The following is a 19,689-nucleotide window of genomic DNA, read 5'->3' on the forward strand; positions in this document are numbered from 1 at the left end:
TTGAGATTCTCACGAGACTTAATCTCACTTGAATGGTATTTTCGCCAAATTAGGGAAATTGTGAGGCACTGCTCCTGGACGTGATTTCCATCTCACACGAGTGATATTTACTTTTTCGCCAGTCACTATAAAATTACCTGATTTTACTATCAAATCGTCAGAGAAATGAACATGACAAATTCTACTATTGCGTGTTAACTCAGCATCCTTCCGTGGAATAGCTCTGGCCCCTTTTTGAAATTGATTTCTATCCTTCGGTGGTGAAAAAATCGCATATCATCAACTACTCTACCATAGCCTGACTTACAGCCAGACACAAAACAGTACGGTATGCTGAACTATTGGATTAATCAATCCACATAAGATACATGCTTGAACTGAGTTTAGGAACTGAATGAAAAGGAAATTCAACTTATTCTCTGAAATATCTCGAACAGTAACATCTTCCGAACTTTTCTATACCCGGCTTGCCAGAATTACTGGAGCATGTTTTGGATATAATCGCTTGCAGTGCTTGTAGTGGCGGCACCACAAACTACCATGCTATAATGGCTGAGTCCTCACACTTGGTCCTATCTTCGTCATGGTTAAATGTTCATCAAAATTTGTTCGAAATACCATCTCAGATGCATTACGCATCAAGAAAGCATCATTTTAAACCAAAATATGATATTTTGGTATCAGTTTTCATTGCTGTAATTATTTTTAAATAATTTGGTGCAGGTCTTTTGTAAGAAGCGTGTCGCCATGTTGCGAGAGACGACAAGGGCAAGCAGTGTTTTTACCTGTGCTGTGTTACACTAAGGGCAGGTATTATAATACAGGTTTAAACTGTTGGTTCAGTTTAAACTTCGGTTTATCTGTTAGTCACGTATTATAAAACTTAATCTTAGGTTTAACTAGAGATTAATTATACTGCCACTCATCCACCGTTTAAACTCAAGTTTAACAATACATAACCTTACAACATCGCAGAACGAATGGATCACGAAGATATTTTTGAGGTGTTTCAAGAAATACTAAGCGATGACGAAGAAGTGGTTCCAATTATTGAAGGACCACGGGAACTACGAGTTTTCCGAGAAAGGGGACGTAACTTTCATATATGGAATGAAAAATAGTTTTTAAATAGGTTTAGGCTTACAAAACAGACTGTCATAACCCTATTTCAGCAAATTGATGCTACAATAAAACATGCAACGAAAAGGTAAGAATGTAAAAGTGACTTTTTGAACTGTTTAAATGTCAAAAGTGTAAATTTTAGAAAATAAAGTAACTTCCCTCTATTTCAGAAATAATGCTGTAGAACCCCTCAGTCAGATACTGATAGCACTGCGGTTTTATGCTTCCCGTAGTATTTTTATTAAAATGGGAGATTTCGGAGGAATTCATAAGGCCACTGTTTCACGGACTATATACATATTTCTGTACTAATTGCACAAGCAATTCTATTTCGTTACAAGTAAAACTGGGAGAAAGTTTACTGCTTTTATCCGCCATTTTACCTACAGGACGTAAACAAAACATTGTCGATAGTCATCTTTTTTTGCAAGTCACTGCAAAACATTATCGACAGTCATCTTTTCTCGCAAGTCACTGCTACCAAGATCGTATATTTCCTCGCCCAGCCGGCCTCACCTACTATGCTGAAGAGGGGCCTTACGGGGAGATGGGAAGATTTGAAGGGATAGACAAGGAAGAGGTAAGGAAGCGACCATGGCCTTAAGTTAGGTACCATCCGGCCATTTGCTTGGAGGAGAAGTGGGAAGCCGCGGAAAACTACTTCCAGGATGGCTGAGGTGGGAATCGAACCCATCTCTACTCAGTTGACCTCCCGAGGCTGAATGGACCCCGTTCCTGTCCTCGTATCTCCGGGGGGTGGCAGCTAATCACACTAACCACTACAACACAGAGACCTCGCCTTTTATACATTAAAAAAACAACAAATTGTTGACATATTTTTCAATGAATAAACACACGTTCTGAAATATTTCAGAGTTTATCACAATACCATTTGAATGACATATCATCATTGTACCTGAGAGAACTTTTTCCGATAAGATTCTGTCATTTAAGGTTTTTTTATTATTTTCTTTACGTTGCACCGACACAGACAGGTTTTATGGCGACAGTGGGAGAGGAAGGGGCTAGGAGTGGGAAGGAAGTGGCCGTGGCCTTAATTAAGGTACAGCCCCAGCATTTGCCTGGTGTGAAAATGGGAAACCACGGAAAACCATCTTCAGGGCTGCCGACAGTGGGGTTCGAACCCACTATCTCCCGAATGCAAGCTGACAGCTGCGGGCTCCTAACCGCACGGCCAACTTGCCCGGTCGTTTAAGGTTCAATATTATGCGAGTCATTTAAAAGAATTCTCGCTCCTGGACAATATACGTGTTGCGGGTCAGTGCTTCTCCCACAACATTATCACATGGCGGTTTTCGCAGGCGCAGTTACGATATTTTCTGGTTCTTTAGAATGTTTATCGCGACAAAAAAATTAATAACGGGGGCTACTCTCTTCTCTTTAGGATGTCGTCTCCTCCGAAATAATCACGAAGAATATTCTCTTCTCCTTAGTATATCGTCTGCCTCCGAACGTTGGGTAAGCCTATCCAATTGATTATGATTACCCACTGAACAACGGCTCCGAAAATTTCAAGAGACCTAGCAAGTGGCCGAGATTTTCGTTTGAACTAACGCGTCAATCTAGAATTCCTCATCTTCCCATAGATTTCCTTCTTTCACTTTTCCCCTCCATGATGATTTTGAGAAGTTCATACGGTTCATTTCTCATGGTTATGTACCTTGATGGTCATCAATACCTGTCTACATTTGACAAGCTGAGATTGTCATTCAGGATATTAGGCCGTGTGGACATTTCTTAGTGTCGACGTATCAGCTACTCCACGTATCCCTTATCAAGACGGAATGACAGGAGATGGTGTGCGTCCGTACAAAAGTATCTGAAGGCTAGGTAGTGGTACCACCATTGACTATCTTGTCTCTCATATTGTTGCTGGTAACGCCTGCTTACTCTGTCCCATTACCTTCGCACTTCTGTCGTTTGGCAGTGAGTATCTTTCTCCAAACTCCGCTGATCTGTAGGCGCTTGTCATTTCTGTTGGAACAGTTTTCATATTTAATTATCTGCACAGCTTCTCGGTAGAGACGGTAATGATAGTACCGGGCGAGTTGACCGTGCGGTTAGGAGCGCGCAGCTATGAGCTCGCATCCGGGAGGTAGTGGGTTCGAACCCCACTGTCGGCAGCCCTGAAAATGGTCTTCCGTAGTTTCCCATTTTCACACCAGGCAAATGCTGGGTCTGTACCTTAATTAAGGCCACGGCCGCTTCCATCCCATTTCTAGGCCTTTCTTCTCCCATCGTCGCCATAAGACTTATCTGTGTCGGTGCGACGTAATACAACTAGCAAAAAGTAATGATACTGACTGATGATAGACAGAACCGTGGTTTTCGTAGATTTTATCTCATGATCTAAGAAAGAAATTACTCCACCATCATAGATTTTAGAGATAGGATGAGACGACAATGGCGCTTATGTTCATTCATCCTGGCGTTAATGCTGCATTTGGTGGCACTGACATAAATCTTCCCACACGAACGAGAAAACGGTACACATATGTGCTGGAGAGACGGTCCCGAGAGGTCTTTAGCTGAGCGTAACTGCTTGGATATTTCCTTCATAGTTGTAAAAGCGGCCTTCATGCTGTGACGCTTTGAAACCTTACCAGTTCTCTCCGTAATCACTGGGGTGTAAGGAAGAAATGCCTTTCTCTTTAAGGTCGTAATATTGAAAGAAGCATTCTTACATTCTTAGAGGGAGGTCCGTTTACTATCTGCGTGGATGGGAAGAAGAAGTATGGGGTATGGTTGCTATGGAAACGTGAGTGGACTCACTGCAGTTGCCTTGAAGATAAGCCTGCTGGCCAGCTCGTGTTGCTTGGAGTTGCCAAACCTCTCACGTCTGAGCTATGTACAACTGAACAAAGTGGTCTGAACGAATGAACAATTGGGCTGGAAGCTACTGGAAGGAGAAAGGAATACAGGAATATGGTAACACCGCGCATTGGCACGAGCAGTGCTGCTCCCTCCAACTCTATCTGTCAGAATGATTCTTTAAATCTTAGGTGAATAGTGACTTCTTTTTTGTCTTTAGATCGTGGAGTGGACTCAACAACCCTTTTGATCACAGTTTTGCCGTATCTATTACCTTATAAAGTCCAGAAGGGATGTTTCACTTCCCTCTAATACAGATCTGCTGACACAACCACTTGGATCCCTCAAACAGCCTTCTTACCAGATTAACCGCTTCCGTTTAAGACGATGGTTGGGGTAGTTATTCAGATAGTGGTCGGTATGTGCAGGCTTCTTGTACAATGTGTGGGGTAGGAATGGGAATTCTCCCTCTACTTTCCTCATCATCGTGAGCTGAATTTTCGCTTGGATCCTCTTGAGATGCGGGAGAAACTCCAGCAGTTTATCTTTTCCGTGTGTTCATAGTGTACCGGGAACACCGCTACGAGGGAAGTCCGAAGCATGTTTGTTGAACTTCGCGCGAGATGGAAGGTAGGCAGCCCGCCGAACGCAGTGACGTACCCAGCGAATGACGTGACCGCCGTAAGCCAGCTATCCGCTACCATATATGGTAATGTTCCAGCTCATCCTCAAAAGTACATTTCGAGCTACTTTATCGCTATTTTGACACTGCCATCTTAAAAATCTTTTACAATGGACATCATCTGTTAAGATTTCAAGAAAATCCACCAAGTATTATAAAAGTTATAAGAGTAGATAGTACCCGAGTTCTAGACACTTCCATGCGAACGTGTATAAAAGGAGGACCACCCGACCTACGAATTCAGTGTCTGTCACTCCGCCGTCTCTGTGACACGGGTGACAGGAGAAGTATTGTGTGTCGAACTTCTAGTTGACAGTCTGCGAAATACAAGTATTTCGGTATTTTCTCTAAGTGTTGTATCGGGACTTTCTCATATTCTTGAAGTGCCTGAATGGGACTTTGTTTTCTGCGAGCATCGTATTGGAAGTTTGTCATATTGACACATTGGAACTTTTTTTTCGTGTGTCGTGATTAGACTTTGATATTTTCTTAAAGTGCCATATAAGAACTCTGTTATTCTTCTGAAGCGTCTCATTGGAACTTAGTTATTTTCGCCAAGTGTCGTGATAAGACTTTATTATTTTCTTAAGGTGACATACTGGAACACTGTCATTGGAACTTTATTTTCTTCGAGTGTCGTGTTGGAACTTTAATACTTCGACACGTTGGAATTTTATTTTCTTCGAGTGTCGTGTTGGGACTTTAATATTTTGGCACATTGGAACTTTGTTATTTCTACACATTGGAACTTTTTTTTTGAAGTGCCACATAGGGACTTACTTATTCGACGACGATTGAAAGGACTTTGAATTTTCACGAGTGTTGTGTACCACATTGAACTTACGTTTCGAACTTATTCGAACTTGTATTTTTGAATCAATTTCTGGAACATTGAAACTTTCCGAGCGTGTAGGATGAACTTGTGCCCCACCAACATAAACCTTCGTGTGAACGATGTGACTTGTTTTCTCAAGTGCCTCATTGAATTTACGCTTTGTAAAGACTATGAAACTTAGGGGACATTAAACATTACGTTTAATTGTGAAATATGCAATACTTTCCAAGTGCTGCACAGGGACTTATGTTTTGATTCTTAAAGACTGTGACAATTCAGAATACGCATATCGCATTTCCAGAAAGCCTAGAACTTTCCAGTATTTTGAGTGATCCATAATTTATGAAGTCAGACTTTTTCTTTCAAATATTATTTTCTTTAATGGCTATTCACTTCGCCTATTAATGCAACAGGACAGTTTCCGAGTGCTACTTATTCAGTTCATTGCCAATATGTTTTAAATCTTCGGAACTATGCATTTAGGACTGCAGTGACAGTAATCCTCTAGAACATTCTGACTTACAGTGAGCTTGCATTATGAACTTGCATTTCTACCAGTACTTGTTCTTCGAGTGATTATTCCAGAACGTTTTGATTTAATATCTAGAGTGCAGTAACCATAATTAGAAGGTCATATCTGTTCAGACAGTGCCCTGAATGTGTGGAGTGCCGTGCAGGAAATTCAAGTGTGAGTTACGTCTCGAATCGAACCCAGGAACGTGTGCCAATCTTCGAGACATTTCAGAACGTCGGGACATTCCAGAACGTCGAGATTTCCAGAACGTCGAGACACTTCCAGAACCTCCAGACATTCCAGAACTCCTCATCCGAGCAGGTGTGGTCCCTGCCCAGTCGATGTCCAGCACCATCCCAGGACTTGGAGGTACCAACCAGCCACGACACTTCCACGCTGCTGTACGAAGGTGATATGAACTTGCTTTTGATGATCAATAAACTCAATTTATCAAAATAATCTCTCAAATTGATAACTATACCTCTCTCTGTACCAGCTCCAATGATAAAGCCACTCCCTAGGTTAAGAATTATGCTCGTTCATTTAATATCAAGCGCCTGAAAGATATGAACACATTTTTACGGGTACAATAGGAAGGAAGTGACATCAACATACCGGTACCATTTGATAGGTTTGTGTACCGCCGCTCACAGTCAAGGCCAACTAGACAGACTTTCGCCAGTGCAGACTTCTCGAATGTTTCCATATATAATTTGTCGACGTCCGGACTTCCCTATTGCTACCCTATCAGTTTGTTCAAAACATCTGCTATCTCACTGGAGTATGTGGCACGTAAGTAATGGTCAGAAGGAAAATTTTCAGGTAGAAGTGACATTTGCAGCTTCGAACAGCATGTTGGTACAGAGAGACACACATCGAAATGGACCATCATGTCAGTGCTATTAATATTTATTCCTCTAGCGAAAATGGAGTTGAAGAATGATATTCCTACTGGAAAGGATAATCCTCATGCTGACGAGTGCACTTCCGGCCAGTTTAATCGTAGATAATATTTCTTTATTAGGGTCACATTTCACGCATTTTGGAGTAACATTTGATCTCCAATATTGTCGTTGATTCACAAAACAGCCTGGTTTTTGCGGCTCAGAGAACATCTTGACCATGTTCATGAACAGAATAAAATAGTTTAATCCTGTGTTAAACCTCTGTAAGGCTGCTGCCTGGTACTACCGTATCATCAAGGAGGTGTCCGGCTCCATGGCTAAATGGTTAGCGTGCTGGCCTTTGGTCACAGGGGTCCCGCGTTCGATTCCCGGCAGGGTCGGGAATTTTAACCATCATTGGTTAATTTCTCTGGCATGGGGGCTGGGTGTATGTGTCGTCTTCATCATCATTTCATCCTAATCACGACGCGCAGGTCGCCTACGGGTGTCAAATCGAAAGACCTGCACCTGGCGAGCCGAACATGTCCTCGGACACTCCCGGCACTAAAAGCCATACGCCATTTCATTTCATCAAGGAGGTGGATGTTGTTTAGGACATCACCACTGACATTAATGCCAGTGGACACTCATCTTCTAAGGCTTCTCTGAACTTAGTCTACATGGGTTTCATTAGATGAAAAATTAATTGCAAGGGAAATACTCCTTTAAAATCATGATGATCTTTAACTCTATAACTATTTGTGGTATTACATTCTAATTCAGAATATAATTCAGAATAAACGATAAAATTCGATGGCTCTTGTGAAAATATTTTACTTATTTATGAAATATTTCCTCTCATGTACAGGCTGCCTTGACCCAAAGTATACTTTTACATTAAGATTTAGAAAAGAAATAGATATAATCTCAAGATTATATCTATTTCTTTTCTAAATCTTTTCTAATTTCTCAAGAAATTTAGATGGTAACCTAGTTGTAATAATGATCTTTTTAGAATTATTAATGAACCCATTTAGGCAATGTTGGTAATTTCCCCAAACGTTGTCATTGACAGAGACATCTGTTTCCAAAATTTGGAGGAAAAAGAGGGATTTTTTCGTCATTCCAATCATCAGACCTACTTCATACTTTTACGGAGAGAAAAAATAATATTTATATTCCACATATGAATAAAAGTAAATATATTGTTTCTTTAGCAATGATTGCATCACATATAAACATTTTTAAAGAGTTCTTTAAATGTGAACAAAGTTATATAAGACTTTATACCACCAAACGAACTGAATAAATAATAGGAAGATTTTCTTTCCAAATAAATTTTAGGTTTTCAGAAATTGTCGTACTAGGTACAAATGTTTATTTCATATTTAAATGTCGAAGTTGTATTCACAAAATACCTCTTAACGGGCAGTCTGTTTATTTCATGTGAAATATACTACTTGTAGTTACTAATTATAACAACCTTTCGTCACCACGTTGAAGGAACGATTTCGCTATGAATTAGCATAAAACCTAAAAATGTCAATTTTTACATATAAGTTCGTTTTTCAATAAACCCCCAAAATTATGATCATGTCACCGAGAAGCTTTTGAAAATAATTCTCCTAGTAGTTATGGATTTACAACATTCAGTTCTACATGTCCTTAATGAGATGTATGTGCCGCGGTATATGAGGAAGTCATAAGCTGAATCCCCTGGATATATCAGCTACAATACCGGCGTATAGGAAGCGTGCACGGTACTAGTAACAGAGCGATCTGGTGGAGTTCGGAGAATTAATACGGTGAGAGTGCGTTCCGCTGAAGAGAAGACTTGCGTCATAATAACGGCAAAAAATATCGTTTCATCTTGTCGTCAAGATATGAAGTGGTGCTATGGAAGTTGTAATACAATATGGGCTTGAGTACATACACTTCCAAAATAGTCTCAAGTCAACAGTGAATAGAGCGCAGAAACTAGTTGACAGTGGCCATGTGTTGCATGTTGAAGAAAGACGAACTGTTCCCAGTTGTACACTTACCGGCTTCGTCCTAAGACAGACAAGTGTTAGCAAAAGCCCCTACAAGGTTACAATTGAGGTAATTACGTTACCTCATTATTGTTAAACATAATTATATTTTACATTTTAATTTTATGTGATTTAGTGAAGTCTGTAATACTTCGAACTTCTATTACAGCTTAACAATCAACGAAACTGTGTTGAATCAAACTGTGACTGTGTGGCTGATGCCGGAGGGCGCTGTAAACACGCATGTGCTATTATACAGTACTACAATTCTGATTCAGAATGTAGTAAGACAAATTTGCCGCAAGAATGGGGGAAGCCAAATTCGAAAACAGCTGGTATGTAAAATTATCGTTGTTAATTATGTAATAAATTTAAGTGCTCACAATATGATTAATACAGTGTAGATTTTATATCTTCTACGGTCCATAAAATATGTGAAAGGGAAGAAGGCTGAAGATCTATTTCCCAAGAAGACGGCGAGAACTGACAAGGGTTCTGTTATTACCATCGATGAAGTACGAAAAGCAGATATAGATAATTCGCCTTGGACTGAAATTATTAGAGCGGAGCTGAAAACAGAGTCTGAATCGGTAGCTAAAAGTTTGTGTGAAGAGTTGTGCAACAATAGCGTCAGTATTGGCATAAGAACAAATTTTAATAAACTCATGAACGAGTTGCTTCAACTTCAAGACGATTCCACAGTGTTCATTTCTGGAGAGTTTGTTTTGAGTGACGACTTTTATACTTCTCATATTAACGCTAACAAAAGAAAAAATACTTGATAGAGCATTTAAAACTCAGTTTCCAAGTGAAGGTGATGAATGGTTGAAGATATAATTTAAATGTATAACATGACTTGTACTAGTAACATCTCTCATCTATTCTTGCTGGCGTTTCTGATTTCATTTATGTGCAATCTATTATAATTCGTGCGTTAGGATAAAATGTTTTAAAAGCCGAAGCAAAGTATTTTGCACGGATAGTGTGCTAGGCCAGAAAATAGATTTAGAAGTGCGGTTTTTGACTACTCCGAGAGCAGTAAAAAATATTCGCGCAGCAGTAGTCCGATGTACACCAAATATGACGGTCAAGACAGGAAAGATTATAACCAATTTCATTTTCATTAAAAAGAGTAAACAACATCGTTTCTACTTATATTTATAGACACTTTAGGAACAAAGAAAGTAAAAAAAATTGAATGTTTTAAATGAAACACTTGTTAAATCCTCACTTTTATGCTCTGGTATCAAAGAAATCCCCTGCATATGTCCATGGGGGTGTTGGGACCACAGCTTTTATCCACCTTCTCCGAAATACTTGGAGGTACTGTGCTTGAGTTGCACTGTAAGCCTACATCATTCCCACTAAAAACACAAGTGAATTCGAAAGTCGTTGCTTCAATCTCCAATACTGCTTGCACCGACTCATGTAGTTTTTCACACTAATTTTTCACAATAAATTCATGAGTTTCCTGATTAGGAGACGTTTGTATATTTAAGCATTTCATTCCTTTACTCGTTCTTTCAAACCGAGATACACCCCATTCTCTTTTCGGTTTCCTCTTAAAGCTCTCATGAACACATGATGGATGATTTTCAATATTACTTGGCTTTCCTCCAACAAAATGTTCACTACAAATGACGGAGCATTTGGTGGGTTCTCGTGGAGTTCCATCTGCACTGAAATGCAGGAAAACATTATTATTATTATTATTATTATTATTATTATTATTATTATTATTATTATTATTATTATTATTATTATTATTATTATAAATATTCGGTGTAGTCAAGACACGCGCACATGGAAGGACATGAATGTAAACGTACGAACCTGCTGCAAATGCATACTCGAAATGAAATTTACTATTTCAAAGTGTACTTAAAGAACGTGTTCTTGGCGTGGCATACCTGGTATGTTTGAAATATGTGATATGAAATGTGTGATTTACGTCACAAATGAAATAAGGTACTGCACTGCGCCGTACCCTGACGGCTCATGTGAAATATTAAATTGCCTTATATGGCGTATTAAACAGTATTATAAACGTGGACTGCAGTCAGACATTAGAAGAGTAGCAGATTACAGTTGAGACCGGAAGTCCAGGAGACAGAATGCCGCGGGACACTTGCGCGAAGCTTTCCAGTGACCGTGTGAAACGGCCCAATTTTACTCAGAATCAGCATAGCCCAGCACGTTCAGAGATCGTTGGGCCACGAGGTGTGTTAAGCCAATTAGGAAGCGAGGGCGTGGCTATTGTGAATACTGGACCGCGCAGAGTTAACATTTCAGGATGAACAACATTGCTCTACGCGTGGTGTGTTCAGCAAGAAAGAGTGGTCAGTTTTGTTATTTGAGAGCTAGAAATATTCAGTAATAAATTACAAAAATTGTCTGAGCCGTAATCAGGTTATCATGAGTGCATCTGATATTAATTTCAGTGCAAAGACACTGTGTGAAACAATAGCTCTGATTGGCTGAGCATTTGAATCTCCAGGGAATACCCTAGCCATAACGGCGTCTGCTTAGTTACTTAACCACACCACCTTTTGGGAGTGTTCTCTTTTCTTTGTGTGCGGTCGAGTAGTGAGCATCGCTCCGTTCTCCTTTCTTTGGGTGCGCGGTCGAATAGTGAATATCAGTGTGATACTTAAGCGTACGCGGGACGGGTAATTGCTGCCACGTGGGCAGGAGTTTAATTTTCTACGGACGTACCGACCCAAGGCGGTGTATTTCTTTTCTTGTGAACAGTGTTGTGTAAACTATGTGCGGCAATAATTAGCCAAGTGCGCTATGTCACAAGTTCGTGTATTAAAGGAACAAACTGTAATTTCCGCCGTAGACTGGTAATCGAGCGAGAGACGCTTATCCGTGTATTACTTTCGGGCCGGTCGCGTTTCGCGAGAGACTATTCGAATCGATCTGCGGGCCGCTCATAGTGACAGTATTTAAACCCATAATATTTACTGTACATTGTGAACGTGTTGCTGGTGTTACTTTATTCACGTTGGCTTGTAATTGCAGCGGACAGGGGATTTGTTCGGTGCAACGTGCACAGAGAGCGGTGAAGAAATACTGACCAGAAATTTGTGTGTTGCTGTTATACAGGAACTAGCTTTAAGAAGATGGCATCGCCTATAGAAGAAAGAAGATTGGATCCTCTTATTGAAACGCTGATGATCATGGAGTAGATACTCATGACAGTGGGGATGTCACCCGCTCCAGATATCCTGGGAGTTGCCAAGATAAGACGCGTGTAATATGTTTAAATGACATGCCTTGTGAATTACGATTAATACTAGTGAGGCTTAGATTAGGGATTTTCTTTAGTGTAATTTTAGCCTGACGGCATGTGTTTATTTTATATTTGTGCTATTGTAAATACGGACAGGTTGGCATCGCATGCTTTCTTTTTCTTTCTTCTACTTTACAATTAGCTAGATGGGATATTGAGGGAAATGATAAGTCTTATTTTGATTTTATTGGTGTGAATTATGCATGTTATTTAGCTTAAGGTTATTCCTGTGTTTTGTTTTGGTAGAAATAGGAGGATTAGATAGCTGAAATCATCAACATCCCGAGTTACACACTCGCAGCTTCGAGACTTAATTTTATTTATTTATTTATTTATTTATTTAGAGAGATTAGTGACAGATAGGATGCTTGCTGCATTCATTACAGGTGCTGTGAGACGTGCGAAGCTGTATGTGCACCGTTGATTATAATACGTTCTTTTAATATGGGTTGGAAACTGTTTTGAACAATGATTAGACAGGGAATCGAACCCTGATTTGTAATGAGAAGGCTGATGAGATTACAGGATATACATGAGAATTTAGTGCATGCTGAAAAATATGTGAAGTCAATGATGCGGGCAGTGGTGCATACCTGGAAATCTTATGAGAAATATGTGAAGTGAGAATAGGCCTGTGATTGTATGATGGATTATTATTGAGACGTAGAATTGCCGTGAAGTAATAGTCAGGCCCAGTGATTATTACATGTGTGTTGAGAAATATAGTAGCATGCCGGCAATGTGTACGTTTTGTATGTGAATCTCCGAGCAGTTGTTCAAATATTAGCTCGCTATGAAGGTCAGTTTATCAGCCGAAGTTACACCATACTTGTGAAGCGATGAGCATTTACCGTGATATAATCTTGTCAAAACAGCGACGAATTTTCAAGAGTAGTCTTGAGTTTTAATATTCTTTTCAGCTGATTGCCAAGCAGGAAATCTGTAGTTGATGAAGGGCGCTACCCTGCACGCCGATGCAGTAAGATGAACGGGATGGTTGCCCGTTGCTTTTCTTGTGTTTATTGAATTATATTGTTTGTTTCTTTTACAGGATTGTATATTTGTGTGATTTCATTGTGATTTTTGGTTTGTTGTCTTGTTGATTAATGGGAACAGCCCGATGCTGAGTTGATGATCAATGTTAATCTAGTTCCGACTAGATCTTTGGTGAACCGCGTTTCACTTCGAGTCAGTGTAGTTTTGTAAGTTTTCCACCCACCTGATCCAGTGTAAATACTTTGATTATTTTAGCTTGTTTTGATTGTTGTAAATATAAAGTAGGGAAATGCCACTAGTATTTTTCGTATTTCATATCATTATGTCCCACTACGTCCAAATTTAGATCACGTTTAGATGCGCTTATCGCGGCATCCTTCCCGAAATTAAACAAATCTGTAAAATCGTGATTATTACGACGGTGTTACTCCATATGAACTAGAACGTTGGACTATAACGTTGATTCATAATGAAACTTCTCAATATTTAATTTTGTAAATGGAATTTTCATTTCCTCATTTTAATTGTTTTGCGTTGATAATGTTTGTTTTCCGTATTTCCTTGGTTGTATTTAATTTCATTTCGATGCTAGCTTCAAGCCGTTGGTTAATTTGATTTTTATCTTGTGAATTGTAGTATGGTTCGGGTTATTTTATGCAATAAACCTATCTTACGCCATATTAGTGTTTCTCATTAGAGATAAACCTCCATTATTCCTGTTGTGATACTTAGAGATAAGTTTTAAACTTCGAATTTTAGACTTAACCGCGACAACTTAACCCACTTCTCTACCCACTTGAGTTAGTCGGATGTTAAGTCAGGAAATGGAGGCATCGTCCTACAGGGTTCCTACCCCAGGGTACGGTACAGTATTTACTTTATTCTTCCCACAGCCCAAATCCACTTCCTGCGTCTGTCAGATTCCCATGAACGACCAGGAAATGTGTGAAATGTAATTCCTTTTCCATGCGTGTGTTGTGGTAGTTCATTGCACAGCAGTTTCTTTTTGATTTAGGCATTTTGATACACTACAACTACCACAATTTCACACCCACAGTTACACAGCCTGGCTTGACCGCTCAAGACAAGATCACCAAAACGTTACCGATTTATTTCGCTAGAGGCGCTAAGAGCGGCCGTGCAGGCTCTCTATAGAATACGTACAAATTAGCCTGAATTCAAATCTAGAACGCATACGATAGTGATATTTAATCGGAGTAATATGCGTGGCATTTAAGAACACACAAGTTTTATGATATGAATATCAGGGTCGGTCGTGCATTCAGCAGTTGACGTCTTACGGCTGATATAAAGAGATCTGATTTATATGAATGCGTGCTCTCACCTCTATTTGACAGCCATATTCCTCTGCGCGTGGGAGAGCTCAATTATTCTCAAGAAACTCCATAACATGGATAACGGTATAAGAAACAAACGCAATTTGCACTGAGAGCGATGAGTACAGCTAGCAAAGAGATCATCCAAGGAGAAAATTTTTACCTAAACACGCTGGCTGTCGTGTGAATCAATTTGTTATGTTTCAATCGTACAATGCGGGGTCAAACGTGTAATATTGATACAAGTGACCAGAATTCGTACTTTAAATGGACCACTTCCACTAGTGGCGGCCGGTAGAATCTCAGGTTGGAGAGGGGGGGAGCGGTCGTAGTACTCTTCTCCCGCACCGTTTCTTGACAACTTTGACAGAAAAAAGATAAGCAAAATCGAGTTTCTTTTATATTAAATAAAAAGTTTCACATTAGCCTGGTGGCGATGATCGTTAAGGCATTGAAGTCTAAACGGTCTGACGCCGAGGTTAGCCGGTTTGTGTCCCGTTGGTCGGAAAATGTTCACCATCAGAATGTTGGCCGGCAGGGTAGGGGAGGTGGTGATATACAATATCTAATCCCTAGATTGCGTGCCAAAAGCCTGGATTAAATTCCAAACCTCTCCGTAGTGTTCATATGGAGTGAGGGCATATGACGCTGTTGTTGGTGATTCGGCCGTCGGATGGGGACGTTAAGCCTCGAGCAGACCCCTTGGTGCTATTTGACATGAGTAGACTATGTGCCGGCACCGGGTTTCACCCTCTCCCTTCTTACTATCATATATCACGTCATTCATTTCATCTTATTAACTCCTCTGATGAGGGTGACGTCAGGAAGGGCATCCGATCATAAAAACCCGCCACGACAGATTCATCCCACCTCATACACGACCCCGTAGAGGAACGGGACAAGGGTTGGACAAACAAATAGTATAACATTAACAATGTTTTCGAAACCGGGTCTTAAGGCTGCCCTTATGAGTTGTCTGTTATACAGTGATGATTATATTTACAGTGTAGTATCATTGAGAATCTTATATGGAAATTAGGTAAACATGGCAAAGCAAAACATGAATCCCAGGGAGCTAGTGTTCATTTTTTCGATCATTATCACTATCCATGTGAACTCAAAGCTTGAGAATGAGAAATCCTTGCTGGTACGAATACAACATGTCGCCATATCACTACAGTAATAACTAGCACTGTTGTATTTTGGCGAAATGATAATACGAAATGGATAAATTGTAACTAGAATAAAATATAAATAACGAAATTAGTCGCCACCTGCAAAAGATTTACAGGAATAATTGATTGGGTAGAGCATGAAAGAATTCCCTCTCCCAAAGCAACGGCCATCAGGCTGACGAGGCTCCAAACTTGCTTTATAACCTTACCTGTTACTGTTTACCCCTGAAATTAAATTTGGGTAGCACGCCAGGTTTTTCCTTACTCCACTGATAAAAGATTTAACACAATTTTTACTACATGAAATCACTCCCAAAACAAAATAGAACATGACAAACACCAACAACAATCATCACGTGATGAGACCAATATAATCATACACAAAAGAACATCTACAAGCTATACACCACAACTATCCATAGTTCTGAAGGCTATGCTTCAAATTGGTTATATCCTACGGATAGAAAAACTGTCCCTTCCTAACCTTACATACATTAGCACAATAGCATTATCACCGTGGAATCTATTTACCACGTGTTATAACAGTACAAAACAAACAATCCCAGTCACCTCAGTATACTCTATTAATAAGCCATACACATCCACAATGTAAAATGTCTGCTGCGGGATTATTAATATAACGACAACGCTCTCGTATTATTCAAAGAACAAGCAAGTAATACAGTAAACAATTGGCCTACGGTTTCGTCAAGTCATTATCAGTTCTGTGCACAACAAAACATTACCTCCAGATTACCTATAAAACACTGCCCACAGTGTGCATTTCCTCGGAGAGGAATATTCCACAGTCTTACTTAAAACAGACCACTATGTAGCCTAACATCTTCCGCCGAGTTATGCACTCGCCATGACTCCATAACGGTACAGTAATGCAACCTTCGTAATGGTAGTCTCCATGAACAGCAACCGCAATAGTCGTGAACAGTAACTCGTAGCACGCACACACAGCATGCTTCCTCCAGCACTCCATAATAAGATCGCTAAGACTCTCGTTGCACGCGTACACGTAGGCTCGCTCCATGTAGCGTAGCGTCCGCCAAAATCCACTGGAAACAACACTACTACTGCCACATCTTCAAGCATCTCTTTGTCAATGTGACCTCTTTCGAAATTGGAGCTTTCAGATTGGTTACCAAGCTACCGACCCGCAAATAGCGATCTCGCACGTTTATCCACATAGATGGATTAGCATCTTCACCCTACACTTCCCAGCCTTGCCCCGAGTTTCTAAACCACATGTTGCAACACTTTTAACCGATTTCAACCGTCTTTCCCGATATAGTCGCCGTTTTCCAGTTTGCACAATCTTTACTGCTAGGCCGTGTTTACATACTCTTACCCAAACAGAAATGTATACAAAATTTAATGATGAACATATGCAATATTCCCTAACTACACATTCTTCTTACAACATTATGTTCTTACATCTTTAAAAACTCACATGATATTTACTACTTTATATTATAAATTATTTTATGAAAATTTCCTAACCTAAAATTGGGATCTAGTCGTATACAAACATTTCCTAACCTAAAATTGTGGATCATACTCTTGTACAGTTACAGCAACACAAATAATCTTGCGCCTTCGAGTGCACGCTTTCGTCCGACGTAAGAGTTGCTTGGCAGTTAGGAGCAGTGGTTATCGGAAGGTAGGGTGTCATCTTACCCTCACAAGGCCACTTAAGTCTTCTTCTTCTTCCTCTTCTTACCGTTATTATTATTATTATTATTATTATTATTATTATTATTATTATTATTATTATTATTATTATTATTATTATTATTATTATTATTATTATTATTATTATTATTATTATTATTATTATTATTACTCAAGACTTGCTGGGCTTCGCTGTGTACTTTACATAATTTACAAACTTATGCCTACTCATTTAAGTCTTCCACGCGAAAACGAACTCACTGCTGCCAGCCCTCACAAAATGCGGAATGCAAGCTAAAAGCTTATGTTACCTCACGTTTGCAATTTGAATCAACATTCCTGGTCTCAGTTGTTACATTTCAGTATTATTCTTATTCAAGTATAAATAATAGGGCAAACAATGACATGAATTATTATTTAATTTTATTATATGCAACCATGAAGATTTGACTGGAGCATGCTCATAGAGGGATTAGTGAGGACACCTTTACTGTTACGGACTCTGCCGAGCTTAGAGCCTCTTCCCACACCTTTCGTCCCTCCGAAGCCGGTCACCAACGCGCTTCCCCCTTACATATCAACCCCCTCACCCTTACTGTATCCTCGGACGGAAGCCCGAGAGTCCGTAACACAGTATCATCAACCTGAAAACATTCACCAGTAAACTACGCGCTAAAAGTCACCCAAATTTGATTTTGCTGAACAGACTTCCTTATTGACAAGAATTTGCAGTTTTACAATGAATTGTATATTTCCTAGCATTATTCGAATCCAATTTTTGATTAAAATTTCGAGAAAGGATAAAAAAACTATTTTCGTTCTCTAGGGAGGACACCGTCCGGGAGTCCTTAAGAGCCGGTCGCTACTAACTTCCACTTTAGTCAGTTATGATCAAGTCTCCCCAAGATTCCATCGGGGACTCCGAAGTGTCCCAGTTCGGTGGATGGTAATATACCTTTCACAAAATAAGAACATAATTTTGTGATAAAATCATATAACGCCCCTTGAATCTTCTCCTAGATCAGGGCCTCTCAAACGCTCAAAATCTCACGTGTGCAAACTGAGGCGCAGAGTTCCTGTGCACAGTGCATCGGTCCCACTCGGCTCGGCTCGGACCAACGCCTCGTCTTTGGGCTAGTCGGCTAAGATCGGCTCAACTCAGCTCGGATTAGGAGCGCTACGGAGCAAGTGAGGAAGAGCGAGCGAGACAAGCGTGGGGAAAGAGAGAGAGACAGCGCTATTGCTCCAAATCGAGGAGTGGGGGTCTGCACACTGGTCAACCAAGCGAAGTCGTCTTTTGAACCGTGCATAACGCAATGCACTGGTGCATGCACCCTGAGAGGCCCTGTCCTAGATCGTGGGCGTCATCTGGATTACTCGCAGTTTTGAAGGTTGTAGAGCAAAATGCCAGGGTTTTTGAAGTGACATTTGTTATGCTCGATTTATGAAATAATACGAGTGCGTGTTAATCTTTGTCCCAATTTTCTACGGTGTCGGGTATTAAGTAAGATGAATCTTCGTAGCAATTTTTTTTTTTTTTTTTTTTGCTAGTGGCTTTACGTCGCACCGACACAGATAGGTCTTATGGCGACGATGGGATAAGAAAGGTCTAGGAGTTGGAAGGAAGCGGTCGTGGCCTTAATTAAGATACAGCCCCAGCATTTGTCTGGTGTGAAAATGGGAAACCACGGAAAACCATCTTCAGGGTTGCCGACAGTGGGATTCGAACCCACTATCTCCCGGATGCAAGCTCACAGCCGCGCACCTCTAACCGCACGGCTAACTTGCCCGGTAGCCAATTTTTACGACTGGTACCCTTCTTGACGGCAATCTCACCAGAGGAGTTAATTAGATGAAATAAATGATATGATAGGCTATATGATATTAGTAAGAGAAAGGGTGAAACCCGGTGCTGCACATAGTTTACTACCGTCGAATAACACCAAGGCTTGACGTCCCCATACGACGGACAAACCACCATCAACGGTGTCACGTGCTCTCACTTCATATGAAAACTGCGAAGAGGTTTGGCATTGAACCCGGGCTTTTGGCACGCAATCTAGTGACATTAGAAATTATATACCACCACCAATACGAGTAAAAGATAACTAAGGGTTTTATGTCTCTCTTCTCTTGTTCTTGTCTTTACAATTTTCAATGTATACTGATAATTTATACATGGTATTAAAACATTGTTCTTTTTGTAGGGAGTATGTCCTTACCAGTAGATTTTTTTCTCGCGTAAATCAGAAAATAATAGGACTGTGAATTTACCTCCTGGTGTTCACTACGGCAAAAAGGACT

At 40.2% G+C, this 19,689-nt stretch overlaps 1 protein-coding gene across 1 annotated transcript in view; it reads right to left on the minus strand.

Moving 5' to 3' along the window:
* LOC136875953 (serpin B6) overlaps positions 1-16,744 on the minus strand; it is a 177,103-nt gene extending 160,359 nt beyond the window's left edge. The window contains exons 1-2 of the mRNA XM_068228277.1: positions 16,518-16,744; positions 3,047-3,117 (exon numbers count right to left, since the gene is read on the minus strand). Coding sequence (XP_068084378.1) covers positions 3,047-3,117; positions 16,518-16,744 — 298 coding nt within the window. The remainder of the gene's footprint in view (positions 1-3,046; positions 3,118-16,517) is intronic.
* Positions 16,745-19,689: the final 2,945 nt, after the last annotated feature.

The sequence above is a fragment of the Anabrus simplex genome, chromosome 6, assembly GCF_040414725.1.
Source record: "Anabrus simplex isolate iqAnaSimp1 chromosome 6, ASM4041472v1, whole genome shotgun sequence".
In the NCBI taxonomy this organism is placed as follows: Eukaryota; Metazoa; Arthropoda; class Insecta; order Orthoptera; family Tettigoniidae; genus Anabrus; species Anabrus simplex.